This window comes from Thermothelomyces thermophilus, chromosome 6 (genome assembly GCF_000226095.1).
Source record: "Thermothelomyces thermophilus ATCC 42464 chromosome 6, complete sequence".
In the NCBI taxonomy this organism is placed as follows: Eukaryota; Fungi; Ascomycota; class Sordariomycetes; order Sordariales; family Chaetomiaceae; genus Thermothelomyces; species Thermothelomyces thermophilus.
In genome coordinates this window covers 3,320,304-3,339,667 of record NC_016477.1, presented here as the reverse complement: position 1 = coordinate 3,339,667, position 19,364 = coordinate 3,320,304, and the positions used below count along the sequence as shown (strand labels likewise).

At 41.9% G+C, this 19,364-nt stretch overlaps 1 protein-coding gene across 1 annotated transcript; it reads left to right on the top strand.

Moving 5' to 3' along the window:
* Positions 1-787: 787 nt before the first annotated feature.
* On the top strand, positions 788-12,918 carry MYCTH_2130249 (uncharacterized protein; the record flags this gene model as incomplete). The annotated part of the gene is made up of 5 exons (XM_003666299.1): positions 788-838; positions 7,531-7,749; positions 8,125-8,222; positions 8,898-8,998; positions 12,899-12,918. 5 exons carry the CDS (start codon positions 788-790, stop codon positions 12,916-12,918), a joined length of 489 nt encoding a protein of 162 aa, XP_003666347.1.
* Between the last annotated feature and the right edge of the window lie 6,446 nt (positions 12,919-19,364).

Sequence of the window (19,364 nt, the reverse complement as noted above, 5' to 3'; positions counted from 1 at the left end):
TACAATAGTCAATGATGCTTAGTATAAGTACTATAATTATAGGTTATTATCACTAGTAAACTCCTAGAGTCTACTATAACGAGTGACTATTTATATGTATATATACTTCTGTCGATCGCTTATAGTCCCCTTCTATCCTATCCTTAGATCGCCTTTAGTAGCTAGCTATCCTCTGCTATCTTTCCCTTTTAGCAATTGTTTGCCTGTGGTAGCCTACGTTCCCTAGCGATCCTATGTCAGCCTTGCTTCGTGCCCTTCTTGATTAGTGGCTTATTTAGCCTACTACACCCTACTAGGTTACGGTATATGGTTAGCTTGTGATACGATACCTGTTACGATTTGGCCGCATAAGGCAACCTGGCGGGGCACGTAGAACCAATCACAGGCAACGGATACATGGCCAATTAGGAACAGATCATCAGGACCGAGGAATGATCCTAGATAGATCATTAGGACGCCAACATAATCTAGTAAGTTAGATCATTGGATCATAGTAATGATCCAAAGATCTAGAAGAAGACTAGGGGGAAGGAAATTATATATAGTCACTCGTTCTGGCGAACTCTAGAAGTTCACCAGTGGTAACAATCACAATCACAGTACTTATACCAAGCATTGCTAATTACTATAAGAGACAACTCTAAGTGTTATTATAAACCCTTTGGCTTTACCAAATCCCTCAGACAACCTGCCTACCTGTCCCGCTCAATCCACCTTCGTCTGAACCCTTTTAGAAGAAGTCTAAGTTAGGTTCGTCATACGTTGTTACCACTCCCTTTGTTCTATCATGGTTCAGAACGGAGGTGACTTCGACCTCGACACCAACATGGCTACCGACGTCACGGCCAAATAACTGCTCGCCTAGCTTGGTCAACTCTAGCAGCGGATCTAGGAGTTAGACCAGAGAGACAAGGCTGCTCAAGCTCGAATCAAGGAACTCGAGAACGGCGAAAAGTACTTGCAGAAATTGATTAACAAGGCCTACGCCAAAATCGAGACGCTCGAGGCTATCAAAGCGAGCCGTATTAAGATCGAACTACCTAGCAAATACGGAGGAACTAAGGAGGATCTTGTAGGATTCCTAACAAACCTCTAATCTTACTTCTAGCTTAATAACGACAAGTTTCCGGACAAAAAAGCCAAAGTCCTTTATATAGCTACAAGACTAGAGGGCAAGGCACTTAGATAGTTCGAGCCTACGTAGAATGACTATCTTACTAAGGAAGACAAAGACGACTAAGACGTATTTATATAGGCAGTCTTCTAATCTTATAACTATTTCAAAGAAGAGCTTCGGAAGGTTTTTGGCGACAAAGACGAGAAAATCCATACGTAAGAAAGACTCGCTAATCTCCGACAGACTAAGTTAGTAGCCTTTTACGCCGTATAGTTTAGATAGGATATATTTAAGTCCTAACTTAACGACGAGGCATTAATGTAATTGTTCTATAACGGCCTAAAGGAAAAGGTCAAAGACAAGCTATATAAGTACGATCGGCCTAAGACTTTAGATAAATACATCGTATAGGCTATTAGAATTGATAATCGGCTCTACGTACGAGAGTAGCAGAAACGAGGTCGAACAAATAGAACTATAGTCAAGGCTAACGACAAGAAAAAACAAACGTACGTTAGTACTTTGTACAGGACGCACCCTAGAGCTATAGATATAGACATAGCATAGAAGCAGGACCAGAAGAAGACAACCAAAGACAAGTCCAATGTTACCTACTATAACTATAGAAAGAAAGGGCACTATAAGCGAGAATATCAAAGCCTAAAGAAAGAGTAGAAGCTAGTCCCTAGAAAAGAAATCGCGGATATTGACAAAACCACTAAGAACGTTACCGAAGTAGTAGCTATAAGCTACAAAGACAAGGACAGTAATACGGATAGTCTTAGACATGATAGCAATGGTAAAGACGAACAAGCACTGTACTCCGAACTGGTCATTGTAGACCTAGAGATAGGTCTCGCCGGATAGGACATAGCAGGAGAATATATACCGCCAGCTTCGATTCTCCCGGCCTTAGGATAGTAGGGTTTTATAGTTACCTAGAGGCAGGATAGATTGTGGACGACCAATACCTAAGGAATCGAAAGACCTGGACCTAATGTTCTATTCCTCTAGGAACGAATCGAATAGTATTATAACAAAGTTTTCTAGCTTAACACGGAACTATACGAACAGGATAAACGCTTGATTCGACTTACCTAGTAGAGTAATAGAATAAGGGATGAGATAAGGGAACTCTGATATATTATAGAAACTATCAAAGGGGAACAGCCTATAACGTATAATGGGCCTGACAGCTATACCGAGTATTTTGACGATTAGCAACTTAGCTACGACATATAGAACCCCAAATACTAGTTTATACATACGAACCGCGGAAAAGACGAGTATATGTAGGAAAGCTACTAGAAGAAACACTCTTACCTTAGCATTAGAGTACCTACGGTCTACATATAGTGGGAAGGATTCGGGAGAGAATTCCAATACCTCCCAGGCAACGCCACGTGATTATACCCTCGACACGAGGCATATACGCAAGTGCCCTAGTTCTAATGTATGGCATATAAATACCGATACTACTTTCGCGACAAATTCGAAAATAATCACTGGCCGACCCGACAAGGAAATGAGGACGGAAGCTTACGCCCGGTGGAATAGGTCTACGATACAGGAAACAGAGTAGCCGAATTGCTTTGGAAGATTAAAGACCGGAGTCTAGAAAGCATCACGATAGTTCCAAAACGAGCCTGGCCTAGGTATTGCGGAATAGGACGAGATATATAGGACTTATGCTAGAGCAACGATTGCCTCTACTACATAGACGAAAAGAAGTTACGAATTCGGGAGCTTTAGATAAAGCTATAGTATATACGACGGAAAGTAAAACGGACCTAATAGTAGGAAGCCGCAAGCACTTAATAGCTTACAGAAATGAGCACGATAGACAAAGCCGCTATTAGCCGAACGATTAAAGAGGTTAGTACTGACCTAGGAAACAGGTTAGGGCCCTTCGAAGGGCCCGGAAACCATTAATGCCCACGTAGCGGCAGGTAGTAGCGCAGTATAGGAGGAACTAGCGTAAGAGACTACTATATCGAGACCTCCCGGCAGAAACATAGGAAATCGCCGCAATTTTTAGACGATAACGGCAAGACAAGCGATTATAGATAACAGCATAATGGAAATAGCATAAAATGCTCGTACTAGTAAATAGTAGAGCAGAGATAAACCTGATTTCGCCGACGCTTGTAAATTAGCTACAGATACCCTAGAGAATGAAGCGGAAGCATGGCATAGTCAAAGGACCATTTCTAACGTAATAGGTACGTAGGGAGACCGAACTAATCGATATCACTATAGCAGGGAAAACCACAGTAGTTATATTTAGCATTGTAGATATAGGTAACGACAAAGATATAATATTAGGGTTACTATGGCATGAAGATTATAACCCGGACATTAGCTAGAAGAATGGTAGCTGCCTACGACCCTAAATGGAGTCGTATTCGACTAGCGAGATAGGGAGCACGTAAAGATCGCGAGAGGACGATGCTCGAGGAAAGGCATATCCTATAGATCTACCGTAAGAGACAGGCAGTGGCAGACAGACTACTACAGACTCTAGAAGAAGCGGCAAAACGACAACGACGATGCAACAGGAGGAACGAGCTAAACCGTCGATAGCTATTCTCTCCGTTAACGAATATAGAGCACTATAACTAGAGCAGTAGGTTAAGATAGGAGAAATCGCTAGTATCGCTATAGACGGAACCAAGTTCGTATACTATTAGAAAACCGAGAGACGAGACAAGACTAGGGAAGTACTAAAGGAATATAAAGGACACCTAGCATTCGAACCGAAACATCTAGAAGGATTACCAGAACACGGCCTATAGGATTATGAGATCAAGCTTAAGGAAGGAGCACGACTAAAGTTCTTTAAGATTTACTATACGAGCTAGATATAGAATAAAGAACTTAAGCGGTATTTAGAGGAGAACCTTCGAAGAGGATATATCTACCTGTTAACATCGCTAGCAGGCTACCTAATCCTATTTATGCCTAAGAAGGATAGAAAGCTATAGTTATATATCGACTATCGGCAACTTAACGAACAGACTATGAAAAACCGATACCTGTTACCGCTAATCTCATGGCTCCGAGATTAGTTAGCAGGAGCCTAATATTTTACGCGTCTTGACTTGCCATCGGCCTATAACTATATACGGATCAAAGAAGGTAACGAGTAGAAAACGGCCTTTAGGACACCCTATAGCTACTATAAGTACCTCGTCATGCCATTCGGACTTTCGAACGTACTAGCAACGTTCTAAGCCCTAATTGATCAAGCTATCCGACCCTTTTTTGACAAATTTACGGTATATTATCTCGATGATATACTTATCTTCTCCAAGATAATAGACGAACACTAGAAGCACGTAAGAGCAGTGCTAGACGTACTATACGTGTATAAGCTATTAGTTAACAAGGAAAAGAGCAAATTCCACGTTAGGAAAACGGTGTTTTTGGGATACAAAATATCCCTAGGACAAATCCAGATAGAACCTTCAAAGGTTAAAGCTATCAAGGATTAGCTATAACCAATATTAGTCACAGAAGTACGAAGTTTCATCGGGTTTGCGAACTTCTACCGGATGTTTATCAGGAACTTTAGAGCGATCGCACGACCTTTGTACGAACTTACCAAGAAGAACGCTAAATTCCAATGGGAAGAGCGACACAAGCAAGCATTTACGCAGATCCGTGACGCCATTACTAAAGATCTAGTACTAGTGCTGCCAAACCCTAAGAAGCTATTTGAGGTAGAAACGGACGCTTTAGACTATGCTATTGGAGGATAATTAGGACAATGAGACGAATAAAGGAAGCTACATCCTGTAGCCTTCTTTTCAAAGAAGCTCGATAGACTACGTCTTAATTATCTAATCCACGACAAGGAACTACTTACGATTGTCGAAGCTTTTAAGGAATGGCGACTATACCTTAGTGGTACGATTGAACCAGTACAAGTGTATACGGATCATAAGAATTTGCGATACTTTACGACAACAAAGGAGCTTAACGGACGACAAATATAATAGGTAGAATTCCTTACAAAATTCAATTTTAAGATCCGCTATAAGAAGGGCAAAGAGAATATACAAGCGGACGCCTTAAGCCAACAAACGGATTATATGGAAGGACAAATGGAAATAACGCTACCGTTATTTAAAGAACGAATAGACAGAACGCTATATCACGAAACGTAGACACCCGTGGAAGACGATCCACTTAACTCGTTCCTAGAATGTTACGTAATCCTTTAAGAAGAAAGGATCAATAAGGTATAGTATTAAGCAACATCCGGACCACCAGTACCTAACGAAGTAGAAGAAAGAGATGGGAAACTCTAGTACCGAGGCAAAGCGTATATCTACGACAAAGATTAATAGCTACGAATGATTCGAGAGCTCTACGAATCGAAACTCGGAGGACATAAAGGAGTCACGAAAACTGTCGCACAAGTCAAGAAACACTACGACTTTCCACAGTTAACGGTACAAGTTAAGGAAGTCGTACGAAGCTACGATATCTGCAACCGAAGCAAAACAGCACGACATAAGCCGTATAGGCTACTTTAGCCACTGCTAATACCTGACAAACTATAGAGTTCGGTTATGATGGACTTCATTACGAAGCTACTAGAATCTAAGGACATAGCTATAGGAGTAATCTATAATAGTATCCTTACTATAGTAGATCGCCTAACTAAATAGGTATACTTCTTTCCCTATAAGGAGTCCTAGATAGCGGAATAGCTAGCAGACGTAATCTATTAGCAAGTCATATTAGTGTACGCTTGGCTATAGGAATAGATTACCGATAGAGATACCAAGTTCGTATCGAAATTCTAGCAAGCGTTAATACGACGATTAGGCGTTAATAGTAAGCTATTAACAGTATATTACCCGCAGACCAATAGACAAACGGAGTGACTAAACTAAGTCGTCGAATAGTATCTTCGTTCTTATATTAACTACCAATAAGACGACTAGGTCATGCTATTACCAATAATATAGCTCGCTTATAACACGACACCAACAAAAACGACTAAGGTTATACTATTCTTCGTAAACTACGGATATAAAGTAGACCTTAGACAAGGACTAGAGATCATAGTGCCGAGAGCAGCAGTCAAAGCAGAACAAATGTACGTACTATATAAAAAGCTCAAAAAGGAACTCGAGTTTGTCAAAACGAGGATAAAGAACTACTACAACAAACATAGGCTCGAGGGACCTTGCCTAGAAAGGGGAGACAAAGTCTACCTAATCGCACGAAACTTACGAACCAAACGACTAAGCATAAAGCTAGACTTTAAGAAGGTCGGACCCTTCGTTATTAAAGAACGAATTTCGACATCTAACTACCGACTATCGTTACTATTATCTATACGACTATAGACGGATGTTTTTTATATTTCACTTCTCGAACTAGCACCGAAAAACGCTAAGGTTGCTATATATATCGAAGTAAAGGACAAAGAGGAAGAATAGGACGTCGAAGAAATTCTAGATTCACGTATTATCAACAGAGAACTATAATATCTAGTTAAATAGCTCGACTTCGGACTAGAAGATAACTCATAGGAACCTGTTAAGAACCTAAATTGCCCTAAGAAACTTTAGCAGTTCTACCAGAGGAACCCTAATCAGCCGAGAGCGACGAACTAGAGACTAACCCGAAATCGGCTAGCAAGGATAGATCTAAAGGAACTTCAGGATATATAGTATCCTAAAGCTGTCCAAAATCGGCGGACAGGCGAGATAGGGTTAAAGAAGACATAGTAACTCTAGAAGTTTCTGCTGCTGCTGCCGCCTTAGCCTCCTTACGCTCTACTCGCTCCAACTCTGTCACGGAAATATGCATGCAGATGCCGCCTGAGCCACTGGCACGAACGGGCCAATCAAGCCGAAGGAATGATGGACCAATCAGGACGGGATCACGCTTGGCAAGAAATGATCCCAACAGAGGATCACTGGCTCACGATATAAGCCAGGTAAGCCAGTATAAATGATCACCACGACTGCTAGTGATCCTAGGAGTATATATACATGTAAATAGTCACTCGTTATGGTAGACTCTGGGAGTTCACCAGTGGTAACAATCACAATCACAGTACTTATACCGAGTATTGTTGATTACTGTGAGAGACAACTCTAAGTGTTGTTGTGAACCCTTTGGCTTTACCGAATCCCTTAGACGACCCGCCTGCTTGTCCTGCTTAATCTACCTCCGTCTAGACCCTTTTAGAAGAAGTCTGAGTTAGGTTCGTCACACGTTGTTACCACTCCCTTTGTTCTGTTATAGTTCAGAACGGAGGAGACTTCGACCTCGATATCGACATGGCTACCGACGTCACGGCCGAACAGCTGCTTACTTAGCTTGGTTAACTCTAGCAGCAGATCTAGGAGTTGGACTAGAGAGATAAGGCTACTCAAGCTCGAATCAAGGAACTCGAGAATCGCGAAAAGTACTCGCAGAAGTTGGTCAACGAGGCCTATGCCAAAATCGAAGCGCTCGAGACTGCCAAGGCGAGCCGTATCAAGATCGAACTACCTGGTAAATACAGAGGAACCAAGGAGGATCTCGTAGGATTCCTGACAAACCTCCGATCCTACTTCCGGCTTAATAACGACAAGTTTCCGGACGACAAAGCCAAAGTCCTCTACGTAGCCACGAGACTAGAGGGCAAGGCACTTAGATGGTTCGAGCCTACATGGAACGACTATCTCATTAAGGAAGACAAAGACGACCGAGACGCATTCATATAGGTAGTCTTCTAATCTTACGACCGTTTCGAAGAAGAGCTTCGAAAGGTTTTCGGCGATAAAGATAAGAAGATTTATACGCAAGAAAGACTCGCTAATCTTCGACAGACTAAGTCAGTAGCCTCCTACGCTATATAGTTTAGATAGGACATGCTCAAGTCTCAGCTTAATGATAAGGCACTAATGCAATTGTTCTACAATGGCCTGAAGGAAAAGGTCAAGGACGAGCTATATAAGTACGACCGGCCTGAGACCCTGGACGAATACATCGTATAGGCCATCAGAATCGATGATCGACTCTACATACGAGAGCAGCAGAAACGAGGTCGAATGAACGGAACCACGGTTAAGGCCAACGACAAGAAAAAGCGAGCGTACGTTAGTACCTCGTACGGGACGTACCCCAGAGCCATAGATATAGACGCAGCGCAGAAGCAGGATCAGAAGAAGACGACCAAAGACAAGTCTAATGTCACCTGTTATAACTATAGAAAGAAAGGGCACTATAAGCGAGAATGCCGGAGCCTAAAGAAAGAATGGAAACTAACCCCTAGGAAGGAAATTACGGCTATCGACGAAACTACTAAGGACGTTATCGAAGTAGCGGCTACGAGCTACAAAGACAAGGGCAGTGACACAGATAGTCTCGGATACGACGGCAACGGTAAAGACAAAGCACTATACTCCGAACTGGTCACTGTGGATCTAGAGACAGGTCTCGCCGAATAGGACACGGCAGGAGAGTATATACCGCCAATTTCGATTCTCCTAGCCTTAAGGCAGTAGGGTTTCACAATCACGCAGAGGCGGGATAGATCGTGGACAACCGACACCCAAGGAATCGAAAGACCCGGACCTAATGCTCTATTCCTCTAGGAATGAATCGAATGGTACTATAACGAAGTTTTCCGACTTAACACAGAACTGCGCGAATAGGATAGGCGCTTGACTTGACTTGCCTAGTAGAGCGATGAGATGAAGGACGAAATAAGGGAACTCTAACGTATTATAGAAACTATCAAAGGAGAACAGCCCGTGACATATGATAGGCCTGATAGCTACACCGAGTATCGTGACGGCCAGCAACTCAGCAACGACGTGCGGAACCCAGAATACCAGTTTATGCGAGCGAATCGCGGGAAAGACGAGCGTACGTGGGAAAGTTACTAGAAGAAACACTCCTATCTCAGCACTAGAGTACCTACGGTCCACGTACAATGGGAAGGATTCGGGAAAGAGTTCTAATACCTTCCAGGCGACGCTACGCGACTGTACCCGTGACACGAGGCACATGCGCAAGTGCCCTGGTTCCAGTGTATAATACACGAATGCCGATATCACTTCCGCGACAAATTCGAAAACAATCACTGGCCGACCCGATAGGAAAACAGGGACGGAGGCTTGTACCCTGTAGAATAGGTCTACGATGCAGGAAACAGAGCGGCCAAATTGCTCTGGAAGATCGAAGCCCGCGATCTAGAAAGCATCATGATAGTTCTAAGACGAGCCTGGCCTAGGCACTGCGGAATCGGACGAGACATATAGGACTCGTGCTAGAGTAACAATTACCTCTATCACGCGGACGAAAAGAAATTGCGAATTCGGGAGCTTTAGACGAAGCTATGGTACGTACGACAGAAAGCAGAACGGACCCAATGGTAGGAAGCCGTAAGCACCTAATGGCTTACGGAAATGAGCACGATCGACAAAGCCGCTATTAGCCGAACAACCGAAGAGGTTAGTACTGACCTGGGAAACGGGTCAGGGCCCTTCGAGGGGCCCGAAAACCATTAACGCCTGTGTAGCGGCGAGTGGTAGCGCAGTACAGGAGGAACTAGCGCAAGAGACTACTATACCGAGACCTCCCGGCAGAAACATGGGAAATCGCCGTAATCTTTGGACGACGGCGGCAAGACAAGCGACTGTGGATAATAGCATAATGGAAACGGCACGAAATGCTCGCACTAGTGGATAGTGGAGCAGAGATGAACCTAATTTCGCCGACACTTGTAAATTAGCTACGGATACCCTAGAGAATGAAGCGGAAGCATAGCATAGTCAAAGGGCCATTTCCGACGTAATAGGTACGTAGAGAGACCGAACCGATCGACATCACTATAGTAGGGAAGACCACAGCAGTCGTATTTAGCATCGTAGACATAGGCAACGATAAAGATATGATATTAGGGTTACCATAGCATGAAGATTACGACCCGGACATTAGCTAGAAGAATGGTGGCTACCTGCGACCCCGAACGGAGTCGTATTCGACTAGCGAGATAGGGAGCGCGCAAGGATCGCGAGAGGACGATGCTCGAGGAAAGGCATGTCCTACGGATCTACCGCAAGAGACAGACAGTGGCAGGCAGACCACTACGGACTCTGGAAGAGGCGGCATAACGACATTAATATCGCGACAGGAGGAACGAGCTAAATCGCCGATAGCTGTTCTCTCTGTTAACGAATGTAGAGCACTACAATAGGAGCAGTAGGTTGAGACAGGAGAAATCGCTAGTATCGCCATAGACGGAACCAAGTTCGTATACTACTAGAAAACCGAGAGACGAGACAAGACTAGGGAAGTACCGAAGGAATACGAAGGACACCTAGCATTCGAACCGAAACATCTAGAAGGACTACCAGAATACGGCCTATAGGATTACGAGATCAAGCTCAAGGAAGGAGCACGACTGAAGTTCTTCAAGATTTACTATACAAGCTAGACACAGAACGAAGAACTTAAGCGATATTTGGAGGAGAACCTTCGAAGAGGACATATCTACCCGTCGACATCGCTAGCAGGCTACCTAATCCTGTTTGTGCCTAAGAAAGACGGAAAGCTACGGTTATACGTCGACTATTGGCAACTTAACGAACAGACCGTGAAAAACCGATACCTGTTACCGCTGATCTCATGGCTCCGAGATCAGTTGGCAGGAGCCCAATATTTCACGCGTCTTGACTTGCCATCGGCCTACAACTATATACGGATCAAAGAAGGCGACGAGTGGAAAACGGCCTTTAGGACACCCTATGGCCACTATAAGTACCTCGTCATGCCATTCGGACTTACGAACGCGCCGGCAACGTTCCAAGCCCTGATTGATCAAGCTATCCGACCCTTTCTCGACAAATTTGCGGTATGTTATCTCGACGACATACTCATCTTCTCCAAGACGATAGACAAACACCGGAAGCACGTGAAAGTAGTACTAGACGCGCTACACGCGTACAAGCTATCAGTCAACAAGGAAAAGAGCGAATTCCACGTTAGGAAAACGGTATTTCTAGGATACGAGATATCCCCAGGACAAATCCGGATGGAACCTTCAAAGGTTAAAGCTATCAAGAATTGGCCACGACCGACGTCAGTCACGGAAGTACGAAGCTTCATCAGATTTGCAAACTTCTACCGGATATTTATCAGGAACTTTAGAGCGATCGTACGACCTTTATACGAACTTACCAAGAAGAATGCTAAATTCCAATGGGAAGAATAACACGAGCAAGCATTTACGTAGATCCAGAACGCCATTACCGAAGACCCAATACTAGTACTGCCAGACCCTAAGAAGCCATTCGAGGTAGAAATAGACGCTTTAGATTACGCCATCAGAGGACAATTGGGATAACGAGACGAACAAGGGAAGCTATATCCTGTAGCCTTCTTTTCAAAGAAGCTCGACGGACTACGTCTTAATTATCCGATTCATGACAAGGAACTACTTGCGATTGTCGAAGCCTTTAAGGAATGGCGACTATACCTCAGTGGCACGATTGAACCGGTACAAGTGTATACGGATTATAAGAACCTGCGATACTTCACGACGACAAAGGAACTCAACGGACGACAAATACGATAGGCAGAATTCCTCGTGGAATTCAACTTTGAGATCCACTACAAGAAGGGCAAAGAGAATGTACGAGCAGATATCTTAAGCCGACGAACAGATCATACGAAAGGACAAACGGGAACAATACTACTATTGTTCAAGGAACGAATAGACGGAACGCTGCATCACGAAACGTAGACACCTGTAGAAGATGATCCACTTGACTCGTTCCTAGAATGCTACGCAATCTTTCGAGAGGAAAGGATTAACGAGGCATAGTATCAAGCAGCACCCGGACCAGTGGTACCTGACGGAGTGGAAGAAAAAGATGGGAAACTCTAGTACCGAGGCAAAGCATACATCCACGATAAAGATCAATAGCTACGGATGATTCGAGAACTCTACAAGTCGAAACTCGGAGGATACAAAGGAGTTACGAAGACTGTCGTACAAGTCAAGAAACACTACAACTTTCCACAGTTAACGATACGAGTCAAGGAAGTCGTACAGAACTGCGATATCTGCAATCGGAGCAAAACGGCACGATACAAGCCGTACAGGCTACTTTAGCCACTACCAACAGCTGATAAACCATGGAGTTTAGTTACGATGGACTTTGTCATAAAGCTGCCAGAATCTAAGGATACAGCCACAGGAGTGACCTATGATAGTATTCTTACTATAGTAGATCACCTGACTAAATAGGCATACTTCTTTCCCTACAAGGAGTCCTAGACAGCGGAACAGTTGGCAGACGTAATCTATCGGCAAGTTACATTAGTGCATGCTTGGCCATAAGAATGGATTACCGACAGAGACACCAAGTTCGCATCGAAGTTCTGGCAAGCGTTAATGCAACGATTAGGCGTCAATAGCAAGCTGTCAACGGCATATTACCTACAGACTGACAGACAAACGGAGCGACTAAACTAAGTTGTTAAGCAGTATCTCCGTTCTTACGTTAACTACTAGCAAGACGACTAGGTCATACTATTACTAGTAGTATAACTCGCCTATAACACGACGTTAACAGAAACGACTAAAGTCATACCGTTCTTTACGAACTACGGATATAAAGCAGACCTTAGGCAAGGACCAGAGGTCACAGTGCCGAGAGCAGCAGTCAAAGCAGAACAGATGCACGTACTGCATAAGAAGCTCAAGAAGGAACTCGGGTTTGTCAAAACCAGAATGAAGAACTACTACGACAAACACAGGCTCGAGGGACCTCGCCTAGAGAGGGGAGACAAAGTCTACCTAATCGTACGAAACTTACAAACCAAACGACCAAGCACGAAGCTAGACTTCAAGAAGGTCGGACCCTTCGTTATCAAAGAACGAATTTCGACATCTAACTACCGACTATCGTTACCGTCATCTATGCGCCTACGGACGGATGTTTTTCATATTTCGCTTCTCGAACCAGCACCAAAAAACGCTAAGGTTGCTACGTACATCGAAGCAGAAGACGAGGAAGAAGAATAGGACGTCGAAGAAATTCTAGATTCACGCATTATTAACAGGGAACTGTAGTACCTGGTCAAATGGCTTGATTTTGGACTAGAAGACAACTCATAGGAACTAGTCAAGAATTTGAACTGCCCTGAGAAACTAGAACAGTTCCACCGGCAGAACCCGGATCGACCGTAGGCACTGGCTCGGACAAAACGGCCAAGTCGGCCTCCGACAAATCTAGGCCCAAAGAAGACCAGTCAAACAGGATGTTAGCACCCTAGGACCGTACATCACTAATAACGCGTACTTCGGACTCCCGTACCCTCCGTTCTTCCGCCTCTATTTCCTCTAGAGACTGCATGCCTTGACGAAACAGCTCGGAACCCTGCTCCTTCAAGAAACGTTTCTGGCGACGAAGACGAGCTAATCGACCGACAGCCGTCTGAAGTTAAGTCTGAAGGACAAAAAGGGCCTCTTTAGCATCGGCCTCTTCTTGTTCTACACGCTTTTGTTCAGACATAATCTTCGTTACTATAAAGAATCAGCTACAAACATTAAGGCAATAAACCAGGTTACGAACAAGCAGACGCTACGTCGGAACTATCGTAAGAACGACCCCGACGTACGCACTCGCTACAGCAAGAAGAGCCTAACGCCATATAATAAGCTAAGTTCCGCTTAAAACACCACGAACACGGTATGACGTCCACGCCAGAAGAATCAATAAAAGAAGCAAGCGCGGCGCGCTGTTGGGATTTCGAAGATCGGCGCTTAGAAACACGATCTGCCATCTTGTCAGTCACTAGTAGTACAGGAAAAGGGAAAAAATTACGAGGTATACATGGAAAGGATGTTGGCGCTATTTGAAACGGCCTAAAAGAGGGCTTTCGGGTCGAAAGCCTCGGAGGGAGGGCATCGTGTCACGGAAATATGTATATAGATGCCGCCTAAGCCACTGGCACGAACGGGCCAATCAAGCCGAAGGAATGATGGACTAATCAGGACGGGATCACGCTTGGCAAGAAATGATCCTAACAGAGGATCACTAGCTCACGATATAAGCCAGGTAAGCTAGTATAAATGATCACCACGACTGCTAGTGATCCTAGGAGTATATATACATATAAATAGTCACTCGTTATAGTGGACTCTGGGAGTTTACCAGTAGTAACAATCACAATCACAGTACTTATACCGAGCATTGTTAATTACTATAAGAGACAACTCTAAGTGTTATTGTGAACCTTTTGGCTTCACCGAATCCCTTAGACAACCCGCCTGCTTGTCCCGCTCAATCCACCTCCGTCTGGACCCTTTCAGAAGAAGTCTGAGTTGGGTTCGTCATAAACTCCTCTATACTATCAATACCCCGAGCGATAGCCTGTGTCATTTTCTCGAACCACATTCGCTTTTAGAGGTATAAACAGTTGACCTTTGCTATAGATGCCGCTAACTCAGCCTTAGCCTTTTCCATCTTAGCCTTAAGCTTGTCATACTGCAAAACGATTTGATTAAGTTGCTAAACCGAAATCCTAAATATATCGCACTAAGACTGGCCGCGACGAACGTATTTGAGATAACGAGAAGAATCGGAAGCCGACACCTTGCAAGACAACTTGCGAGACTCGCAGAAAGAACACGGACGCTGCATGAGGGTAGGCGTACGGAGAATCAATTAAATTAACTCGAAGCGCCGGAGGGACTTCAGATGGAAATTGCGAGACTTCGACCTCTTCTTTACATGGTTAGCCATTGTAGTAACATTGCGAAGGAAAGAAGAGAAAGGAAAGGCTAGAAACGTAACTACTTACAAATATAGGACGTTGGCGCTATTTAAAACGAACCTGGGTCTTTCGAGGACGAAAGACCTGGAGGAGGGGCATCGTGTTACGATTTAGCCGTATAAGGCAACCTAGCAGGGCACGTAGAACCAATTATAGGCAACGGATATATAGCTAATTAGGAACAGATCATTAGGACCGAGGAATGATCCTAGATAGATCATTAGGACGCCAATATAATCTAGTAAGTTAGATCATTAGATTATAGTAATGATCCAAAGATCTAGAAGAAGACTAGGGGGAAGGAAATTGTATATAGTCACTCGTTCTAGCGAACTCTAGAAGTTCACCAATGGTAACAATCACAATTATAGTACTTATACTAAGCATTGCTAATTACTGTAAGAGACAACTCTAAGTGTTGTTGTAAACCCTTTGGCTTCACCGAATCCCTTAGACGACCTGCCTGCCTGTCCCGCTTAATCTACCTTCGTCTGAACCCTTTTAGAAGAAGTCTGAGTTGGGTTCGTCACAATACCCCTTCTTTAGGGCTTTTAACCTAAAAGCTTCTTATAACTTGTTTTAAATATTACTAATACCCCCTTTTCCCTAGTAGGTAACGTCTTTCTTTTACTAGCTTCCTTTCGCTATAGCTAATTATATTCCTAGGAATTATTATAATCTTAAATATAAACGATATACTATTACTATTAAGATTAAGCAAGAGGGTTATAAGGTCGCTATACCTTATAAGTATTGTTAGAATATAAAGCTACGAAAGCATTATATAATAATAGAGGGTTTAAATAAGTGTCAAAACTATATTTGTATAGGCAAGAAGTATAGTAGTTCGAACGTTACAGATACCTATAGGTTCCTTGTTATTTTCCTTTATAGTCTTAGGTTACTAACTATCTTAGTCCTTTCAAATTTGTCGGAGCAAGAGAAGGTTTCAAGGGAGATTACTAAGACTAAGGCGTTACTTGCTTAGACGCTAAGCCATTTAAGTTGATTACATCGTTTATAGCAATCCCTACGCGATCGTGGTACCGAAGTTTTTCGTCGTAGCGTAGCTTGTCTAGAAGAGGAGGAAGAACTAGATACTCCTTTGCTAATATCGGAGATATAGACCCTTATAGGTTAGGCTTAGGCATTAGGTACTTTTGACGTGCTTAATTAGGAGTCGATTAGGTTAGATCCTAGTCCTAATTCTAGTAGGTTCCCCTCTTTTTCTATTAGGGAATAGGCTTTAAAGCCGGTTCTTATAGCCGGTTAGGATTCTACTAGTAGAACTGCTCTAGTTTCTTAAGGTAATTTAGGTTCTTAATAGGTTTCTATAAGTTATCTTCTAATCTAAAATCAAGCTATTTAACTAGGTACTATAGTTCTCTATTAATAATATATATATTTAGAATTTCTTCGACGTCCTATTCTTCCTCTTTGTCCTCTACTTTAATATATATAGCAACCTTAGCGTTTTTCGGTACTAGTTCGAGAAGTGAAATATAAAAAACATCCGTCTATAGTTATATAGATAATAGTAACGATAGTTAATAGTTAGATGTCGAAATTCGTTCTTTGATAACGAAGGGTCTGACCTTCTTAAAGTCTAGCTTTATGCTTAGTCATTTGGTTCGTAAGTTTTGTACGATCAGGTAAACTTTGTCTCCCCTCTCTAGGCAAGGTCCCTCGAGCCTATATTTGTCGTAGTAATTTTTTATTCTAGTCCTAATAAACTTAAGTTCCTTTTTAAGTTTCTTATATAGTGCGTATATTTGTTCTGCTTTAACTACTGCTCTTGGCACCGTGACCTCTAGTCCTTGCTTAAGGTCTGCTTTATATCTATAGTTTGTAAAGAACGGTATAACTTTAGTCGTTTCCGTTAGCGTTATATTATAAGCGAGTTATACTATTAGTAATAGTATAACCTAGTCGTTTTACTAGTAGTTAATGTAAGAATAGAGATACTACTTAATAACTTGATTTAGTCGCTCTAGTTATCTATTAGTCTATAGGTAATATGCTATTAATAGCTTACTATTAACGCCTAATCGTTATATTAACGCTTGCTAGAACTTTAATATAAACTTAGTATCTCTATCGGTAATCTATTCTTATAGCTAAGCATATACTAATGCTACTTGCCAATAGATTATATCTGCTAGCTATTTAGCTATCTAGGATTCTTTATAGGGAAAGAAGTATACTTATTTAGTTAGGTAATCTACTATAGTAAGGATACTATTATAGATCACTCCTATAGCTGTATCCTTAGATTTTAGTAGCTTTGTAATGAAGTCTATCGTGACTAAGCTCTATAGTTTGTCAGCTATTAGTAGTAGCTAAAGTAGCCTATATAGCTTATATTATACCGTTTTACTTCGATTATAAATGTTATAGTTCCATACGACTTCCTTAACTTATACCATTAACTATGGAAAGTCATACTGTTTCTTGACTTATACGATAGTCTTCGTAACTCCTTTATATCCTCTAAGTTTCGACTCGTAGAGTTCTCGAATCATCCGTAGCTATTGATCTTTGTCGTAGATATATGCTTTACCTCGGTACTAGAGTTTCCTATCTCTTTCTTCTACTCCGTTAGGTACTAGTAGTCCGGGTGCTACTTAATATTATATCTCGTTGATCCTTTCTTCTCGAAAGATTATATAATATTCTAGGAACGGGTTAAGTAGATTATCTTCTATAGGTATCTACGTTTCGTAATATAGCGTTCTGTCTGTTCGTTCCTTAAACAACGATAGTATTATTTCCATTTGTCCTTCTATATAATCCATTTGTCGGCTTAAGATATCCGCTTATACGTTCTCTTTACCCTTCTTATAGCGGATCTTAAAGTTAAATTTCGCGAGGAATTTTACCTATTATATTTGTCGTCCGTTAAGCTCCTTCGTCGTTATAAAGTATTGCAAATTCTTATAATCTATATATACTTATACCAATTTAATTATATCGCTAAGGTATAGTCGCTATTCTTTAAAAGTTTCGATAATTGTAAGTAGTTCCTTATTATAGATTAGATAGTTAAGACATAGTCTATCGAGCTTCTTTAAAAAGAAGGCTATAAGATATAGCTTCCCTTATTTGTCTTGTTATCCTAATTGTCCTCCGATAGCATAGTCTAAAGCGTCCGTTTCTACCTTAAATGGCTTCTTAGGGTCTGGTAGTACTAGTACTAGATCTTTAGTAATGGCGTTACGAATCTACGTAAATGCTTACTTGTGCTATTCTTCCCATTAGAATTTAGCGTTCTTCCTAGTGAGTTCGTATAAAGGTTATACGATCGTTCTAAAGTTCCTAATGAACATTTGGTAAAAGTTTGCAAATCCGATAAAACTTCGTACTTCTATAACTAACGTTAGTTGTAGCTAATTCTTAATAGCTTTAACCTTTAAAGGTTCTATTTAGATTTGTCCTAAGGATATTTCGTATCCTAAAAAGACTATCTTCTTAAAATAGAATTCGCTCTTTTCCTTATTAATTAATAGCTTATATATATATAATATATCTAGTACTACTTTTACATACTTCCGGTATTTGTCTATCGTCTTAGAGAAGATAAGTATATCGTCGAGATAATATTGTTACAAGCTAACTATATATCGCGACCTGGTAGGGTGTAGCAGGCTAAATGAGCCACTAATCAAGAAGGTTATAGAGCGAGGCTGACATAGGATTGCTAGGGAGCGCGGGCTACTACAGGCGAACAATTGCTAAAAGGGAAAGATAGTAGAGGATAGCTAGCTACTAAAGGCGATCCTAGGGCAGGCTAGAAGGGGACTATAAGCGACCGATAGAAGTATATATATATATAAATAATCACTCGTTATAGTAGACTCTAGGAGTTTACTAGTAATAGTAACCTATAATTATAGTACTTATACCAAGTATCGCTAACTACTATAAGAGATAACTCTAGTGTTATTATAAACCCTTTAGCTTTACCGAATCCCTTAGACAACCTATACGCTTGTCTTGCTTAATTTACCTCTGTCTAAACCCTTTTAGAAGAAGTCTAAGTTAGGTTCGTCACACGTTGCTATCACTCCCTTTGTTCTATTATAGCTTAGAATAGAGGAGATTTCGACCTTGATATTGATATAGCTACTAACGTTATAGCTAAATAGCTGCTTACCTAGCTTAGTTAACTCTAATAGCGGATCTAGGAGTTAGACTAGAGAGATAAGGTTACTTAAGCTTAGATTAAGGAACTCGAGAATGGCGAAAAGTACTTATAGAAGCTAGTTAACAAGGCTTATACTAAAATCAAGGCACTTGAAGGCACTAAAGCGAGCTATATCAAGATTAAACTACCTAGCAAATACGGAGGAACCAAGGAAGATCTTGTAGGATTCCTAATAAGCCTCTGATCTTACTTCCGGCTTAATAACAACAAGTTTCTAGACGATAAAGCTAAAGTCCTCTA